General features: G+C 43.3%; 1 protein-coding gene across 2 annotated transcripts in view; it reads right to left on the bottom strand.

The window, feature by feature from the left end:
• SMAP2 (small ArfGAP2) overlaps positions 1-17,944 on the bottom strand; it is a 73,461-nt gene that overhangs the window by 36,913 nt on the left and 18,604 nt on the right. For both annotated transcript variants that reach the window (XM_077481926.1, XM_077481927.1), the window contains exons 2-4: positions 5,119-5,252; positions 4,932-5,017; positions 2,310-2,388 (exon numbers count right to left, since the gene is read on the bottom strand). In XM_077481926.1, coding sequence (XP_077338052.1) covers positions 2,310-2,388; positions 4,932-5,017; positions 5,119-5,252 — 299 coding nt within the window. The remainder of the gene's footprint in view (positions 1-2,309; positions 2,389-4,931; positions 5,018-5,118; positions 5,253-17,944) is intronic.

Here is a 17,944-nt window from a genome sequence, read left to right as displayed (position 1 = left end):
TTCAGGCCTAGCCTGGCCCTCCTCTTCCTCCCTGCGCCCCGGAGACCTGATACCAGTAGTCTCAGCGTGTGATGGTTAATGTCCGTTCCACCGGAAGTAACGCTTACAGTGTCTCCAGCCCAGAAGCGTCCGGCCCGGCCAGAGAGAGAAAACAGACTACTGATTCACCCAGCCAGTTCTTCAGCCACTGAGGAAACTGCTGTCAACATGCCACTGACACTCAATAGGCCTTGGATGGAGGCGGGAAACGGGTCTGCTCCTGATCAGCTGGATGGTACCTGCGCCAAAAGTGGGTAAGGCTCTACTAAGAGCCATTTGCTGGATATAACCCAGTCCCCCTGAAAGGTCTCATCTTCCCTTCAGAGAGCCCCTGAGAGATGTAGTCCTAACAAAAAAAAAAAAACAAAAAAAAAAAAAAAACTGGTTCCTCAGCAACATGCTCCCCCAATAGAGGAAACACAAATGACTGGCCATATTCCTGGGGGACCACCTTTTGAACTGTATGGGCAATGTATTTCCTGTGGCGATGGGAGGAGCTCCATCTCCCAAGGGCTGTCCTGGAAGACTGGGGAAATATTTTTGCCCATACCTCAACTTTAAAAGGAAACCTGCCAGAATAAAAATATGGACCCAATGTTGTTTACCATCTGAGGCTGTCACCTCTATCACTGCTAACAAGCACGGACTACGAAAAACATGTAAGACAGTTGTAGAGCGCGAGAGCGCGCGCGCACGCGCACACGCACACGCGCACACACACACACTACGGAAAACATGTAAGACAGTTGTAACACACACACACACACACGTCAGCAATAGCAGCTTCTGTTTTTTCTTCCCCGACAGGTTCCTCTTAAATAAAAAGTTACATTAGCATACCAAAGACCCAGCTAAAGTACTGAACACATTTATTGATATGGTCAACTCCACTCTGTATACACATAATGATGTTATGGACTGTTAACAATCAACTCATGTAATTTAACAAAATATATTTATTCTTACTACACTGTATCAAATATACTTGAATAAATCAATAGAGCAGTTGCTGAATTCTAAATGGCCCTTTGGATTTTCCAAGAATCCAGTCAAGGCTCCTGGATGCAACCCAGGCTGCCAATGTTAAAGCCAAAACTCCAGTATAAGCCACGATTGTCTAAATAAAAGATGTATTCTTACTTGAATCTTGGTGTGCTTTGTGCATTTCTTCCAGATTAGTTCAGTAATCAATTGTGAAACTTTACACCTGTACAGGAGCTTCCTGTAATAAAGACCAGTCACTGCTGCTCTCTCCTTGTGCATGGTGACTGGTCTCGTCTCCAACTCCTCCTGTACCCCACTTCCACAGCTCTGCTCTTTGCACAGGCTATGTACAACACAGTGATGGTGTCACTGCTACTTTTACAAGGTAATATGTGGGTTTGCAAATGCATTTGGTGAATTTATATCCTTGATGGTTGAGGAATATGGCATATACCGCTAAATGAAATTTGTGTCTGGAGTTCAGCTTTAACTTAGACCGTGGTGCGGCATTGGTGGATTCTACTGTAGTGTATTTGTTACCCTCAAGTATAAGAATGTAAACAGACTTCAACAACATACAGTGTATGTTCTGAAAATGGCAAATGGAACTTTTACAATTAAACTTAAAGCGGTTCTTCACCCTAAAGGGGAAGTTCCGCTAGTATTATCCCTCCCCCCCTCCGGTGCCACAATCGGCACCTTTCGGGGGGGAGGGGGGTGCAGTTACCTGGATAATCCAGGTATCTGCACCCACTTCCGGCCAGACCGCTGCATGGCTCCGCCCACCCCGCATGGCTCCACCCCCCCGTGTTCTGGGAAACACACAGTTCCCAGAGACACAGCGGGGGACCATAAGAGAAGGGCAGCGCAACTCGCGCATGTGCAGTAGGGAACCGGGCAGTGAAGCCCTCATGCTTCACTTCCCGATTCCCTGACAGAGGATGGCGGCGGTGGCTGCAGCGAGACGAGCGATCGCTCGTTATCTGCCGCCGACATCGCTGGAACCTGGGACAGGTAAGTGTGATATTATTAAAAGTCAGCAGCTGCAATATTAGTAGCTGCTGGCTTTTAATATTTTTTTTTTTTTAGGTGCAGCTCCTCTTTAAGTATACCAATTCAACTAGTTGCTAAAAGCTTCCTGGCCCATGGTCTATTTGAAAGCAGTCAACGGCATACAGCTACTCTGTAGCCTCAGTAACACTAGGTATATCTATTAAGTTTACCAACACCACTGAGTAAATAACTACTGAGCTTCAGACTAAACTGTGTTTTACAGCAATACTCACTCTAAATGCATTGAGGTCTATACTGCGATCCATGTATTTCTTCTTTTCATACTTCTCTCTAATAAAGGTCTCTACTGCTCTGAAGATTGCATGTTAAGGGTAGAAACAGAGGTTTAGAGCCCACAGCAATAACTAAAAAAAGCAAAAAAAAAGCATGCCTATCCAGAAATAAAATGAATTAGGTGTACTACAAGATCCCTGCAATGCATGCATTACATAGAAAACACTGAAAAGCCTACAGAAAATGAACCTTGCTAATGAAATTAGATCATAGACCATTCTCTAAGACACACAGGAGACCAAGATGGTCTCAGAACTTTCCAAAACATCAAGGAGTCATGTGGGGAGGATGCTTTACCACCCATTTATTAATATAACACAAAGTATGCTTTGGAGCAATGATCTAATCTGCTATGTATAAACACACTGGGATTTCGTTCACAGTGGTCTTCGGGCTCCATTCACACTTGAGACTTGTCATGCGACTTTAGCATCCAAAAGTCGCATGATAAGTCTCACCATGTTTTTCAATGACAACTGCTCAAATATGTGTGACTTAAAGTCGCAGAGACTTTGAAAAGTTTCCTGCTCTACTTTGGTCAACTTTCATGCAACTTGAGTGCCTGAGACTGCAACATAAACCCTCAAAAGTTGCACCTGAATGTTTTACATGCAACAGTTGTCCATTATCATTGGCCAAAGTCACATCCATCCAAAGTTTCATCAAAGTAGCAGGAGTCGTACAAGTGTGAATGGAACCTTACTATTATTAGCCATGTGATAAATGCTGTATTTTGTTAGCCCTTTCTTCCTGGGCTTATTTTTGCTAGTTTTTGATACACACCGATGCAAACTGTGAAGAAAAAAAAAGCATTAGGGTATTGCACCCAGGCTGGCTATTGATTCAGCATAACTGCCAGCAGATCTTCTCTGTCCAGGCAGACCAGGTACAGCACACATCCTTCCATTTACACGAAGGACACTTGTGCAGCATAAAAAAAAATTGAAAAGGAATACAAAATGTTGTAATGGTCACCAGAGCAACACATGAAGGTATACCCATGGGGGGGGGGGGGGGGTGGACTTTGTAACAACTGTCTAAGTTGAGGATCCCACTCACTTTGGGATGATTTCCCCAAATTTACCAATGCTTTTCCAAAAGTGAAGGGCGATCTTCCCAGTGGGACTGAAAAGCAAAAAACATAAGGGTTTAACCTCATTCTACTTAATCATTTTCCTTCCGCTTCACAATTATGTGCCACTTTGTGTTGGTCTAACACATAAAATCCCAATAATTTATATTTACATTTTTGGTTGTAACATGGCAAAATGTGGAACATTTGAAGGGGTATGAATAATTTAAGCCACTGCACTTTATCCAAAACTAAAGCAAGTTTAGTTATAAATACCTTTTGTAAAAAAAAAATCTTGCCCAATATTTTATATAAATGCTGCCTGCAGAACATGAAGAAAACAGCCATCCCTACTACATACTGGGCGGCCAGTCACCTTATCAACGCCTATCAATTCGAATCAGATATCACTAAGGCCATCACCAACTCATGCGGTGGGAGTGCTGTATGCAAAGAGGCAAGGTTATGAGCCGACAGCTATACAGACTTATCGGGTCACTTTTCTACACAACAGATTATCAATTCTCACCCACTGAGTATTAAGAGTGCCAGTGCCAAGACTTCCTGCCACAATTGGCCTAATTGATAAATACTTTTGGTTGTAAGCTGATGAATCTTAGTGATGTCACAGATGTAACCGAGTCAGCAGGTCCCATCACATGTGACAAAAAGACGCAGTGAGGAGTCGGCAACGTGATGCTGATGTATGCTGGGCAAGGATGGGCTCAGGCGAGTTCGCACAGCCAAAGTGCAGAGCGCGCCTGGAAGTCGGCACTGCGCTGCACTAATCACAGGCAGTGAGATATTGTCAGAAAAAGGGGCTGCAGAGCTCGGGAACTGTCTCACTGCCTGTGATTAGCGCAGCGCTGACTTCCTAGTGGGCTCTGCACGTGGGCTGTGGGAACACGCTGGACTGTTGGACGTGTAAACAAAGGTGATTTTTTTTCTGGAGCAGGCGAGTGCATCTCCTATTTAAATTTTATTTTTAATAAACGCTGGTTGATACACTGCATTATGTGGTCTATCTGCTTGAATTCACATGGGATGGAGTAATCTGTGGTGTTCATTATTGGAGCGTTTGAAAAGGAAAGCCGATATCAGGGGTTGATTTACCTGCACTCTGGCTTGCTGTTCCAGACCAGGACGCAAGAAGAGTGAAGGGCTTCCTTTATTATCCAAATGCTTATGTGGCCTTTGTAATGAAGGTCCACTAAAGAGGGTAAGCAGCTGTGTGATTGGGTGCCGGTGATGGTTTCCTTCCCTCTCGCCAAACCATTATCTATGAACTGTGTTGAATTAATGTCTTTTAGATTCAATTGGTGTGGACTACTTATACAAGTGCTGCACCTCACCTATTTTTATTATTATTTCTTCAATATTGTGCTAGCTGCTGTCTATTTAGTTATTTCATTGCAAGTTTGGATATAAGCGCAGCAGTTATTTCTTTTTAATCATCACGTCCTGTTTAGCTTCTAAAACAAAAGGATACTGGTCTGTCTGTGGCCGGATAAAATTTTCAGGTAAAAATGCTTCATACAGTCTTTTTGCTTTCCCGTTTCCCATCTCTTCCATACACTGGGAGGAAAAAAAAAAAAAAGGACGAGAAAAGAATAAGTTATCACATGCACTCCAATCCTTCCCATTAAACAACATGTAGCTGTTAGATATTCTCTTACCTGTATTTGTTCCTGTGTCCACTGATCCAAGTTCACAGACTTCACCCGGGATATATGGACACCCAGGTTCCTGTGGACACCAGCACAGCGAATACACACAAATACCCCAATATTCCAAGAGGCCCATCTTGGTCCTAAAATACAACAAAAAAGACAGTTACAGAAGCAGCCAGTATGGGCAACATAAATTGTACATTGCTTACCAGCAGCAAACTTTTTTTTTTTTTATTCTATGGCTGTTCCCCCTTATCTTGCATTTGAAACATTGCTTCACGTGGAGGAAGTGAGGCATCTTGTGACCACACTACTGACAGATGCAAACAAACGGAAACCAGAGGGCGGAAGAGTGCACCAAGATGATCATGCTGCTTCAGTAAAATTAATGTGTTTTTTTTTTTTTAGCACATCCCAAAGCAATCCGGGTATTGCTTGAACAGGAAAGGGCCTATATTCCAAAAGGATGTGCAGGATGTCCTCTATTTTTACGGTTATCTCATTAGTGAGAAGATTACTGTAAAGATGTCAGTTCTCAAAAGCACGAAGGGCACTGTAGTGGAAAAGTACACTATAGCTTCCTTCAACAGCCTCAAAATAAGAACTCAGCAACTTTTTTTTGCCCATTTAGATATTCACACTGGGGTGTTGGCATGTGCAGAAGCAGAGTGAAAGTAAAAAAAAAAAATAAGTATGTTTTGCAAAAATTAACTATATTGGCACCAGTGTTCATTTTTAAGTCAAATGTTGATTTAGTTTTAGTTGTATTTTAGTCACTTGAATTGTTTTAGTAGACTAAAATCAAATGCGTTTAGTTAAATTGTAGTGTATTATTTAAGCATTTCTCTTGAATTTCCAAACTCATATACCCCTAGCATAAAAATCTAATACAATGGTAATAGTTATGGTAAACTTTCACTATAGACACAGTTTTAGCTGTTGGTTTTGTTTATAAAAGGCATTATATATCACAAGGTCTATAAATCAAAACGTTTGCTTTTTGACATACAGAAGTGCAACTTTAAAAAAAAATAAAAAAAGAAGAAAACCCCCAAAAAATTGTAAACTATTGGCTGCAATGCCATCGGACATATTACCAACATTAAGAAAAATAAATAAATAAGAAAAACCTTTTTTTCCCCCCTTTCAGAAGCTTGGTAGAGGCCCCCTACTTATTCTTATGTGGTAGTGCAATACATGTTTAAACTTTAATGTGCTATTATGAAAAGCAGGGAATGGAATTGTTTTGCAGATTTAGAAAAAGGCCAGCAGAGATTGCGCAGAGATAATGTAAATGAGTGTAATGTGTGGAACCTGCATAGGAAAGGATCGATGGCAGCCCGAGTCTCCTAGCCAATACAGCCTGTCCATAGAGTCTGGGGTTCTAACATATACAGGTGGAACTCCGAGCTACTACCTAAATATTTTATACCTTACTTCAAGGAAATTAAGATAAAACACGTCTAGGCTTTAGAAGCACTTTAATTGTGCCAGAGTAGTACTCTAAAAATTGTACTTTTTATCTGGAATTTCTTCTGAAAAAAATAGAGCACTTCTTGGTATGTAAGGGTGCCTAGACACTCCTGTGCTCACAGCCTCATAACTGCATATCTGAAGCGTCAAACTAAGGCACTAAATGCCTCTGACTGTTTAGCCTGCCATACAAGAATCAAAATTTGTCTGCTTTAAAAAGGGACTGCACAAATTTTGATCCATGCATGGACACCCTGGCTGTACAGAAGGGGATCTACTGATCCACTTCTGCAAAACTAGCCTGTTGGGTGTTTCCTGAATGATCAGTGTTGCTGGCTATAGCCAGCTACACTGATCATTGAGTTGTGATGGAGGGGAAGGTGCCCCACTGTGAGAACCCAACAGAACAGAAGAAGGAGTGTTTCCCTGAGCCACACTGAATGTGTGGATAGGGGAATCAGCACATTTTTTTCCCGTTCAACAGGAAAAAAATAAAAGTATGTGGAATGGCCTGCTTAAGTTTTAGGCGATCTGGAGTAAGATCTGGTAATATCACTAGCTACGGTGCTGCTCATTGTTCTGTCTGCTAGGGACTGACCTGAAGAAGAAGCACGGTAAGTCCGTAATGGGGAAAGATCAGCTGCAGGGAGACCAAAGAAAATACTGATGACTAGTCTATTGGGCACAGCTTCCTGAATTTAGTTCCCTTTTAAATAATGACATAAATTTACTAGTGTTATGTTTTTCACAACCTGTAAGGCATGAAAACCTCATTTAAAAAAAATCGAAATCAGTGGGAGCGCTTCAATTTGTACTGACACTTGGAAGTGCAGTCGCTCTTGTAAGGGGTAGATCTGAAACGAGTGGAAGCTCTGCTGATTTTATCATCCAATCATGTGCAAGCTAAAATGCTATTTTCCTTGCATGTCCCCCTCGGATCTACAGCGACTTTACTTCCAAGTGCACACTCAGTGCAAAATGGATTTTCCTTTAGTAAATAATACCCAATGTGTTGCTCTGATACTAAAAGAAAAACAATATCCAATGGCAATCAGAAGAGTTCTAATTCCACAAGCATAGAAAATTTGGCAAAAATGAATCTCAGACAATTTCATTTGACTAAGAAGTCATCAGTTATTGTTCTGAATCAATGAAAGAATGCATTTGTAGTACCAATACAGAATAATGACAAAGATAATTAGCAAAACTTGTAAATGAACAATGCTAATCCACTGGCTCTAAATAACTCACAGTACTGCTAAGAAATAACATCACAAATTGCTTTCCAGAGACTTTGTGAGAGTCAGCTAATGAGGGAGGTTTCAGTCATTCACACCTACTGTACTAATCCGATAGTCAATAGTGAAATATACCAAGTCTACTAGCAAACAGATCATCCTGTTGGTCAGCATTGGGCCAATATGCCAGCACAGACTTGGTTTGTTCCTCAAGTAGCTTTAAAACCCCATATGAGATTTTCTGCTGATTTTTTCCTTTGGATTTACCAAACCCATATAATATGAGGTCAGACCTTAGAAGTTTCAATTTGTATGCAATCAGGCAGGCCCTTGCACTACATGGTTTTGGTTAATCTGAAGACAAAAAATCAGCAGAAAATCTGATAGTGTGTATGGGGCTTTAGACTCCATAATGACTGCTGCTAATATCCAAGCTTCAGAAGGGTCTGCAAACTTCTCTTAGCTCTCAGGATTCCCACTCTCTAGAAGATATATTGCACAGCTTCCATGTAGAAGCCAATGGAACATACCGTGTTTCTCCCAAAAATAAGCCTGGGTCTTATATTCATTTTGGCATCATAAGACCTAGTAGGGCTTATTTTAGGGGTAGGTTGTTACATGTTATATAAATAAAAGTAGGTAACAGCGCTAATAAAAAAACACAATACAGAAAGAAACACTAGCAGCCAGCACAGTTCTTTGATCATCAAACTCAATAAAATATAGTCCAAAGTGCAGCGCTTATTCAAGTTCAATCATTGAAGAGACTGCCATCAACTAAAATTGGCCGTATCCTGGTGATCATCTGCCCATCTGGGAGAGAGTGGAAGTTGTGATAATAATTTTCTGATGCTCTTCTCTATATGTGTTCTGGTAAGCAGATTTGATAGACCTGGGTGTTGTGCGACTTTCCCTGCACACCTTGGAAATGGTGGATGCTTCCTCACGATCATAAAGTATATTCTACAGCAGTCTCTTCAATGATTGAACTTGAATAAGCGCTGCACTTAGGGCTTTACATGTGCGGCGGTCTTCTCTCCCCCAATCTCCCTGCCAGGAATCCCCAGAAAAATCCTGTATTGTGTAAACTGTGCATTTTTCTGTAATCTATTTGTGATAGATACATTGTTATAGCACCGATCTGCAGTTCCGTGACCCGCCGATCCTCTTTTCCCGCACTGACCTTAATTTTCTGGTGCAGTCCAGGGCATGTTCCGAGCATTGCAGAGGCCCCCCCCCCCCCCCCGAGATCCCCCGCTGACTGCTGGCAAAATAGGAGAGCAGCGTAGGATCAGCTGAGCACCACTTGACACTTCCATGGCCCGCCAGAGCTCCCTTACCTGCTCCAAGCACTGCAGGATGGGGGGTGTGCACGAGATCCCCTGCTGGGAGAAGAGGAGAGCAGCAGGGGAACAGCTGAGCGCCACTGTACGGAAGGTATTTCTCACACATAGATTACAGCAACATACACACTTTACATGATATAATAATGTAATACAGTGCATTTTAGGCTTTAACAACCACTTTAAAACTAGGGCTTATTTTCAGGATAGGGCTTATAGTGCAGCCTTCACCGAAAATCACAGTAGGGCTTTTTTCCGGGAAACGCGAAGAACTATTTAAGTGTTCAAAAATCTAACAGACACAATGGCATGTTTACCAGTACCCCCATCCTAAAAAAAAAATAATAATGCTATCTCAACAATTAAAGCGGAACTCCAGCCAAAAATAAAATACTACACTAGCTTTTGCTCCGACGTAAAATACAGAGATTACTGCCCCCCTCCCCCAGTACTTTGGTTTCTGCAACTAGGAGGTGCTCAGTCTAATGGCCAATGTCCCTGAACCAACGTGCTGTGAGCCCAGGTCATCCCAGACACACCCTGCCAGTTGCTATGGACAGAAAATTGAGCAGCTTTCCTTTGACACCCTGCTTTTTCCTCCTGTCAGCATGCTTTTTTCTCCTCACACTCCAGTCCCGCTGTACAGAGACTGAAAGAGGCTGCTACCAAGTCAAATTCTTTCACTGCTTGAATTTAAGAAATACATTTAACGATGCATTCTTTTTTTACAGAGATGCATACGTTAGTTTTTATGCCTGCCTAGATTTCACCTTAAAACCATAGAGCATACATAAAAAGCAGCCCTGAATAAAGTGCTGTCTACTAGTTCCACCAGGTGTAGCTTCACTGCCCTTGAATACTGTATGCAGTGCCTAAGTCAGAGTCTAATCACAAAACTATTTGTTAATTGCCTACCTTTCAACTTTGATAAACTATAAACATAATGTGGCATTCTTATGTCCCCAACCAGTGGAACACGTGACCTTCAGTTTTTCTAATGGCGCTTAAGGCTTCATTTCAACAGATGCTCACAAATATCCTAACATCTGCTATGAGATGTTGTCCTCATAAGGTTTGATGTCACAGAGTTTGCATAATTCATACGCCCTGACTGAAATTATTTTTTTGAGAGGTACTCTATTTCCTATACTTAAAGCAGGCCTTCTGTAATTTTTTTTCATCTTTCCATCTATTAAATCTTCTTCCTTGTTTTAACTTTGCACAGCAAAACATTTTTTTTCTGACAGTAAATACCTTATACAGCCCACTTCCTGTTTCCTGTCTGGGAAAAAGCCTAGGCTTACGACATCACAGCTCTCTCTCACTTGTGGGGGGGTGAGGAGAGGGCCAATGAGAGCTGCAGAGCTTGAGGCGTGCCTCTGTGTGAAACCAGGAAGTGAACAGGCAGCAGCTTCAGCTGCCCCCAGTTAAAATGGTTGCAGCCAGACTCAGTGGAGGGAGATTTCTGCAGCATATTTGGCCAGTACAGAATAACAGTATACATAAAATATGCAAAGTGGTTGGAGGGAAGTTTCAGAACGGCAAAGATGTTTTATTACAAATTCAAGTTCCTCTTTAAAGTAACCCTCTCACAACGTCAAAGCTAGTAATATTCAAATTAACCAGAAGGATCATGGTGTTAACGGAATATCTATTTAGATTTCGGCAGGTGTATCTCAGGAGCCCCCTTTAACAACATAGAAAGCAAAATCGTTTCTAGACCCTCAACCAATATCTGGAAATGGGGAGTGAAGCCTTACGGCTTCCTGCTGAGCATGCATGAGCTACACTGCGCTTTGTGAATGGTCCCGCACTCTTCTGGGACCTGTGATGTGTCCCAGAAAGTTGTTGGGGAAGTAGGGGCAATCTACCCACAAATGGGAGGGGGTATCAGTCAAAGTCAGGTAACCCCTCTCAAAAGTATTAAGTATTAATAAAAAGGAGAGGAGAGGTGCAAAGAAGCGAGACTTCCTCTTTTGCGTATAGCTTTGCTTTAAGCTGTCCTTACAATGGCAGACCAACAAACACATTTTAAAACTGTATATCCCCTACAACTGTGCTATCCAACAAATCAACAAATTTTTTATAAACCTTTATAAATGTGAAAACAGCTGTGATTAGATAAATATAATATTATATCCATTTACATGACCAACACTAAAGTTTAGAGTGGTTTTAGAGCCCGTTCACAGAGGGGCGGCTCAGATCCGACTTCAGGTCGCCCCTAGTCGCTTTAAGTCGCGCTACATGTAAAAATCAATAAGTGAATGAGAGCTGTCTTAATGTACACTACTGAAGTCGCTCCAACTTCAGAAAAGGTTCCTGTACTACTTCTATCCGATTTCTAGGCGACTGGTACCCATTGATTTCAATGGAAGTCGCCTCCAAGTCAGATCTCCGTCTATATTGAGGCGACTCTCACAGAATAATCAGCTCTCTAAAGGGAACTCCACGCCAAATTTCTTTAAAAAAAATCTGGCGTGGGTTACCCCTCCGGGAGCATACCAGGCCCTTAGATCTACATCATACCCCTACCCATTCACTTGGGGAAAAAGTGTCAATAAAAGACACAACACAAGTTTTAAAAGTAATTTATTAATCAGCTCCGGGGGTCTTCTTCCGACGTCGGGGGCTCTTCGGACGACTTCTCCGCTCTGTTCGGCCACTTCTCCTGGGCTCCTCCTCTGTCTTCTTGGAGCTCTTTTACTAGCGGAGGAGCCCGGTCTCCTCCGTCCTTCCTTCTTCCTATGTTGACCCGGCGCTGTCTTCCGCTGCACTGGCTTGTGCGCGGCGACTTATATAGGTATAGGTATAGGGCGTGGTCACCAGGTGATGTCACGCGATGACCCCGCCCCTTTGACGTCATGTCCCGGGGCATGCTGGGACTGTGACGGCATAAAGGGGCAGGGTCACCGTGTGACATCAGCCGGTAACCACGCCCTATACAAGTCGCCGCGCACGTCGCACAAGCCAGTACAGCGGAAGACAGCGCCGGGTCAACATCGGAAGAAGAAAGAAGAGGGAAGAAGGACGGAGGAGACTGGGCTCCTCCGCTAGTAAAAGAGCTCCAAGAAGACAGCGGAGGAGCCCGGGAGAAGACGCCGGAGAGCGGGAGAGGAGGCCGAACACAGCAGAGAAGTCGTCAGAAGACCCCCCGACGTTGGAAGAAGACCCCCGGAGCTGATTAATAAAATTACTTTTAAAACTTATGTTGTTTTTTATTGACACTTTTTCCCCAGGTGAATGGGTAGGGGTACAATGTACCCCTTACTCATTCACATAGGGTGGGGGGCCGGGATCTGGGGGCCCCCGGATTCCAATAAGCCCCCTGCCCACAGACCCCGACAACCAACGGCCAGGGTTGTCGGGAAGAGGCCTTTGTCCTCATCAACATGGGGACAAGGTGCTTTGGGGTGGGGGGGCCGCACCAACCCCCCCATGTTGAGGGCACACGGCCTGGTATGGTCCAGGGGGGGGGGGGGGTGCTCGCTCGTCCCCACCCCCCTCTTGACCGGTCAGGCTTCGTGCTCGGATAAGGGTCTGGTATGGACCTTGGGGGGACCCCACGCCGTTTTTTCGGCATGGGGGTTCCCCTTAAAATCCATACCAGAGGTCTGGTATGCTCCCGGAGGGGGAACCCATGCCGTTTTTTTTTTAAATTTGGCGTGGAGTCCCCCCTTGAGAACTCATGCTCCGATTGGCCACGGCCAAAGTCGCCTGGCCTGGGGCGACTTAAAGTCGTGTTGTAAGTTGCCCCAAGTCGTGCGTGTTGACAAGCCGTGTCCAAGTTGCCTACAAAAGTCGCGTTGGAAGTCGTGTTGCCCCTGTGTGAACCGGCTCTTAAAAGGGGTTGTAAAGGTAAATGTTTTTTCACCTTAATGCATTCTATGCATTAAGGTGAAAAAACATCTCACACTGCTGGCGCCCCCAGTCCCCCCGTTTTACTTACCTGACCCCTCGAAAATCCCGCGCTCGCCCCCGCCGTCCTCTTTGCCGCTCAGCCTGGCCGCTGATTGGCTGGAGTGGATGGATTGAAAGCAGCGCAGCCATTGGCTCGCGCTGCTGTCAATCACATCCAATGACGCAGCGCGCCGGGGGGCGGGGCCTTGTGATACAGCGAGCGGCTATAGCCGCCGGCTGTATCACGGGAGCGCGCCCGCAGTGCTTCTCACCAATGCGAGGGAGCTCGCATTAACGTGAGAAGCACCTGCGGGAGGAAGCAGAGACAGCCGCCGAGGGACCCCAGAAGAGCAGGTTCGGGGCCACTCTGTGCAAAACGAGCTGCACAGTGGAGGTAAGTATGACATGTTTGTTATTTTAAAAAAATAAATTTTTTTACTTTACAACCCCTTTAAAGTCAAATATATTTTTATTGTGTTTAACAGGGAAAAACAATACAATGTATATTACAGCTGGATGTTCAATACATGGGGTAGTACAAAACAGTCTGCATAGTAGGTAAATTTTTGAATATTATATATATATATATATATATATATATATATATATATATATATATATATATATATATATATATATATATATACACATACACACATACACACACACCGTATGCTAGTATGGGTCAGTTTAGCCCACCGTGTATTGCAGCACATCTGGAGGAGAATAAAAAATAAGATCTTCCTGGTCTAAGTCATTATGTAAAATTGAGGGGAGAAGAAATAAAGAAGGGGGAAGAAAGAAGTAGTGGGGGGGGGGGTTAGGAGAGTGAGTAGACCTTGGTGCAACATGCCGGAGGGTCAAAGGCACAGGATATAGGTAGTTCAGTTGAGGGGGGTCAATAGGGTTTTCAAGGTACCAGAGGTAGTGTATTCGATCCCGATGAGCCACAGAGTTTAAACTTATCAAAGGTGTCATTGTCTAAGGCTCTTCCATACACGTGAGGTCGTTGACCACTGAAACTCATGAGGACAGGGGAGGGGTGGTAGTAATTTTAATAACTTGTCTGGCAGACGATATGAAAAATCGTAGCAGAGTACATTTTTTGCAAGGGTATGGAGCCCAGGAGCATAGACAAAATTAAAGTGGTTTTAAACCCAAAAGTAAACATTTCTTATAGCAGCTTATAAATCATTAGATGCGGTCGCTCTTAGACATGTGCGCCGTCAATAAGTTAGTTTCATTACGTTTCTTATTCAAATTAAATTTGCAATTCGTGTCCGAAATTCAATTCAGATTCGTACGAAATATGAATTTTCGTAAAAGTGCCAAAAGTTTGTTAATGATGAATTTATCCTTATGAGGGGTTCCCAACATCCCTGTGCTGTGCTGACCTCCTGGGTTTTTAACTTTTAGTTTCATTAACTTTTCGTAATAACGAAAGTTCGTTATGATAACATTTTTCGAAATTCGTAAATGAAATTTCAGATTTCATACAAAATTCGTATTTTGGCAAAAGAATAACAGTTTGCTTTTGGGTTGAATACTGCCTTAAAGCGGGGTTCCACCCTGAATTGGAACTTCCGCTCATCGGAACCCTGCCCCCCCCTCCGGTGTCCCATTTGGCACCTTTCAGATAGGTATTTGCACCCACTTCCCACGGAAGTCTATGCCGTTTCCTGTCTCGCCGAGGTCTGCTGGGACACACACGGATCCCAGAGACAGCGCGGACCATTCCTAGTGCGCTGGGTGACTTACGCGTGCGCAGTAAGGAACCGGGAAGTGAAGCCACAAGGCTTCACTTCCCGATTCCCTCACCTAGAATGGCAGCGGCAGCCGAGACCCGAACGATTAATTGGTCTCGGCTGCCGACATCGCTGGACCCTGGGACAGGTGAGTGTCTATTTATTAAAAGTCAGCAGCTGTATTATTTATAGCTGCTGGCTTTTAATTTTTTTTTGTAGGTGGAATCCCTCTTTAAATACTTTCTAAAAAATAAATACAATGTTGTCTTTGTGTGCAATGGTTTTATTCATCACACAAAGAATGTCCTTTCAAAAAGGATCCATCACCTTTAACCACTTAAATTATTCACAGGATTGTATGCGTTTCTTTACTCCACATCAAATGAGCTCCAACCGTTATCCACAACCGCCTTCAGAAATCCTCGCTCACCAGATGGGACGAACCTTAAATTATAAAAAGGTCAGATGCGCATTTTTACCAATATCTCCAGATCTCCAATAGGAAAAAAAAAAAAAGGATGCAGATAGGAATACAAATATTTCATAAAACAGGGCTCGACAAACCCCGGGCGCCAGATCGCATTGGCGACTAGAATTTGTGATCTGGCGCCTGGGGCAGCACAGCGGGGGTATCCTGTCTCCTTCCACCCCCCCCTGGCGTGATCGTGTCGGGCCGCGCCGCCGCCGGCCGGTAATTGAGGCCGCGGCTTTGAGGCCTTCTGTGGTCCTATGTTTAGTTCTGTAATCTGGTGCCATCTAGTGGTGGCTGTTGGTATGACAGCCAGCGATGCTAATGAAGCTTTCACTGCCCACCCATCTCACCTTTACTTAGAATAATAAAAAAAAAAAAATGTGTGTGTGTGTGATAGATAGATATATATATATATATATATATATATATCTATGTGTGTTTAGGAGTTCTAACAACCTAGAGAATAAAATGGTGGTCATTGCAATACTGTCTGTCACACCGTATTTGTGCAGCGGACTTACAAGCGCATTTTCGGGGAAAAAGTCTTATTTTTTTAATTAAATATAACAGTCAAGTTGGCCCAATTTTTTTATATTGTGAAAAATAATGTTACACCGAATAAATTGATACCCAACATGTCACGCTTCAAAATTGCGTCCGCTCATGGAATGGCGACAAACTTTTAGCCTTTAAAATCTCCATAGGCGACGTTTAAAAAATTCTACAGGTTGCACGTTTTGGGTTACAGAGGAGGTCTAGGGCTAGAATTATTGCTCTCGCTCTACCGAACGCAGCGATACCTCATGTGTGGTTTGAACACCGCTTTCCTATGCGGGCGCTACTCACGTATGCGTTCGCTTCTGCACGCAAGCTTGGCAGGACAGGGCGCATTTAAAACATTTTTTTTTTTTTCTTATTTTAACTTTTTATTTTTTCACGGTGCTTTTAAAAAAAAAAAAATTGTCACTTTTATTCCTATTACAAGGAATGTAAAAATCCCTTGTAATTGAAAAAAACAGGACAGGTCCTCTTAAATATATGAGATCTGGGGTCAGAGAGACCTCAGATCTCAAATTTCCACTAAAATGCAATAAAAAAAAAAAAAAAAAAAAAAAAATTGTCATTTGAAAAAAAATAAATAAAAAAAAAAAATGTCCCTCTAAGAGCTATGGGCAATGACATGGAGACAGGTGGGGGGGCCGCGCTATCCTCCCCTCACTCGTCTCCATGTCAGGCCAGGGACAGGTCTGGATTGCCGTTACCGACCTGGCTCCTAACTTTTTTAGCTGGCTCCTAGATTCCAAGCAAATTTGTCAACCCCTGTCATAAAAGATCTAGTTCCCATTATTCCAATGCTGCTTCCATAGTTGTGTACATTACATAAGTGCGCCACGCATGATAAACAGCATGTGATGCTGTGGAGCATTTGGCTTTGTTTGCACCTGTGGTTGAGTGATGGTAAATGCCTCCTCACCACCCTCTGAAAAGCAATACACCACAGATCGCTCTCAGGAGGGCATTGGAAGTGTAAATAAAAAGGCCCATTCATGCCAGATTCAGTGGGATGTGTATAGCAGTCTGCATCTTTTCACACCATAAACACATGAAAACACACAGAAACACAGCACACATAAAAGTCCAAAAAAAAAAAAAAAAAAAAAAAAAAAAAAAAAGAAGAAGGAAGTGACCTCAAAAAGAAGAGCAAGCAAAAGCTTAAGCCTGGTACACACTATTCATTTTGGCAGGCTGAATGAAAAAATACTGAAGAGCTTGCTGTACTAACTATGCGATGCTAGTGCAGCAATCTCCCCTGCTGAGCTATTGTGTTCTGACAGGGGGATGCCTCCCCCCTGCCAGAACACTCCAGGTCAGTGCTCTCAGCCATTGGCTGAAAGCGCTGATCAGGTGCCGATTGGCAGCCTTTTTTCAGTCATGCCCCTTCATCAGAAGTTCAGACAGGCTGCTGTGCACATGGTTCGGTTTCTATTGAACCGGCTGATGTCACCCTATATTCGGCTCCTGTGTGCAGCCCTTCAGGAAAAATTAACCACAAAAGGCTTGTTCACACTTGACTAAATTTCTAACGCTCAACAAACGCTCCTATAGTGTTTGTATGGTGTTAGTATGGGTGTCAGAAAGCTTTAGTATGGGCATTAGACAGGCGTTTTACTAGCATTAATGAAGAGTTAAAAATGCTTCCCAAACACCCTATGGGCAGTTTTGAAGCATTTGATGAGCATTAAAACTTCTCCACAAATGCCTATATTATTACAGTAAATGAACTAATCTTAATGCCCCGCAACCGCCTGCCAAAGCATTTGCGAGGCATTACCGTAGACTTGAATGTGAGGTGCTGGAAGGCTTCAAATGTCTCCCGACTCGACAAGAGGCTTCAATTTTGAAGCAACGCTAACACTTAGTGTGAACAGCACTATGTGCTGTCTATTGCATCTTGTGCATAGGCGTTTGAGGGGCTTTAACACCTCTCAAACGCCTGCTCTTAGTGCCAGTGTGAACTCAGCCAAAAGGCAAGTAAATGAGCTTTAAAAATGCATGTCAATTGCACGCCAAAGTACAGTTTCTGCTGTGTATGGGCCCTAAAAGCAGTGGATCCATTTAGTAAATGTTGTGTGGTGAACGAAACCCAGCTACACAGAAAGA

The sequence above is a fragment of the Lithobates pipiens genome, unplaced genomic scaffold (assembly GCF_037356315.1).
Source record: "Lithobates pipiens isolate NorthernLeopardFrog02 unplaced genomic scaffold, aLitPip1_a1.2 Scaffold_16, whole genome shotgun sequence".
Lineage (NCBI taxonomy): Eukaryota > Metazoa > Chordata > Amphibia > Anura > Ranidae > Lithobates > Lithobates pipiens.
Note: the sequence above shows the minus strand (reverse complement) of the source record. Positions and strands in the feature narration are given on the sequence as shown.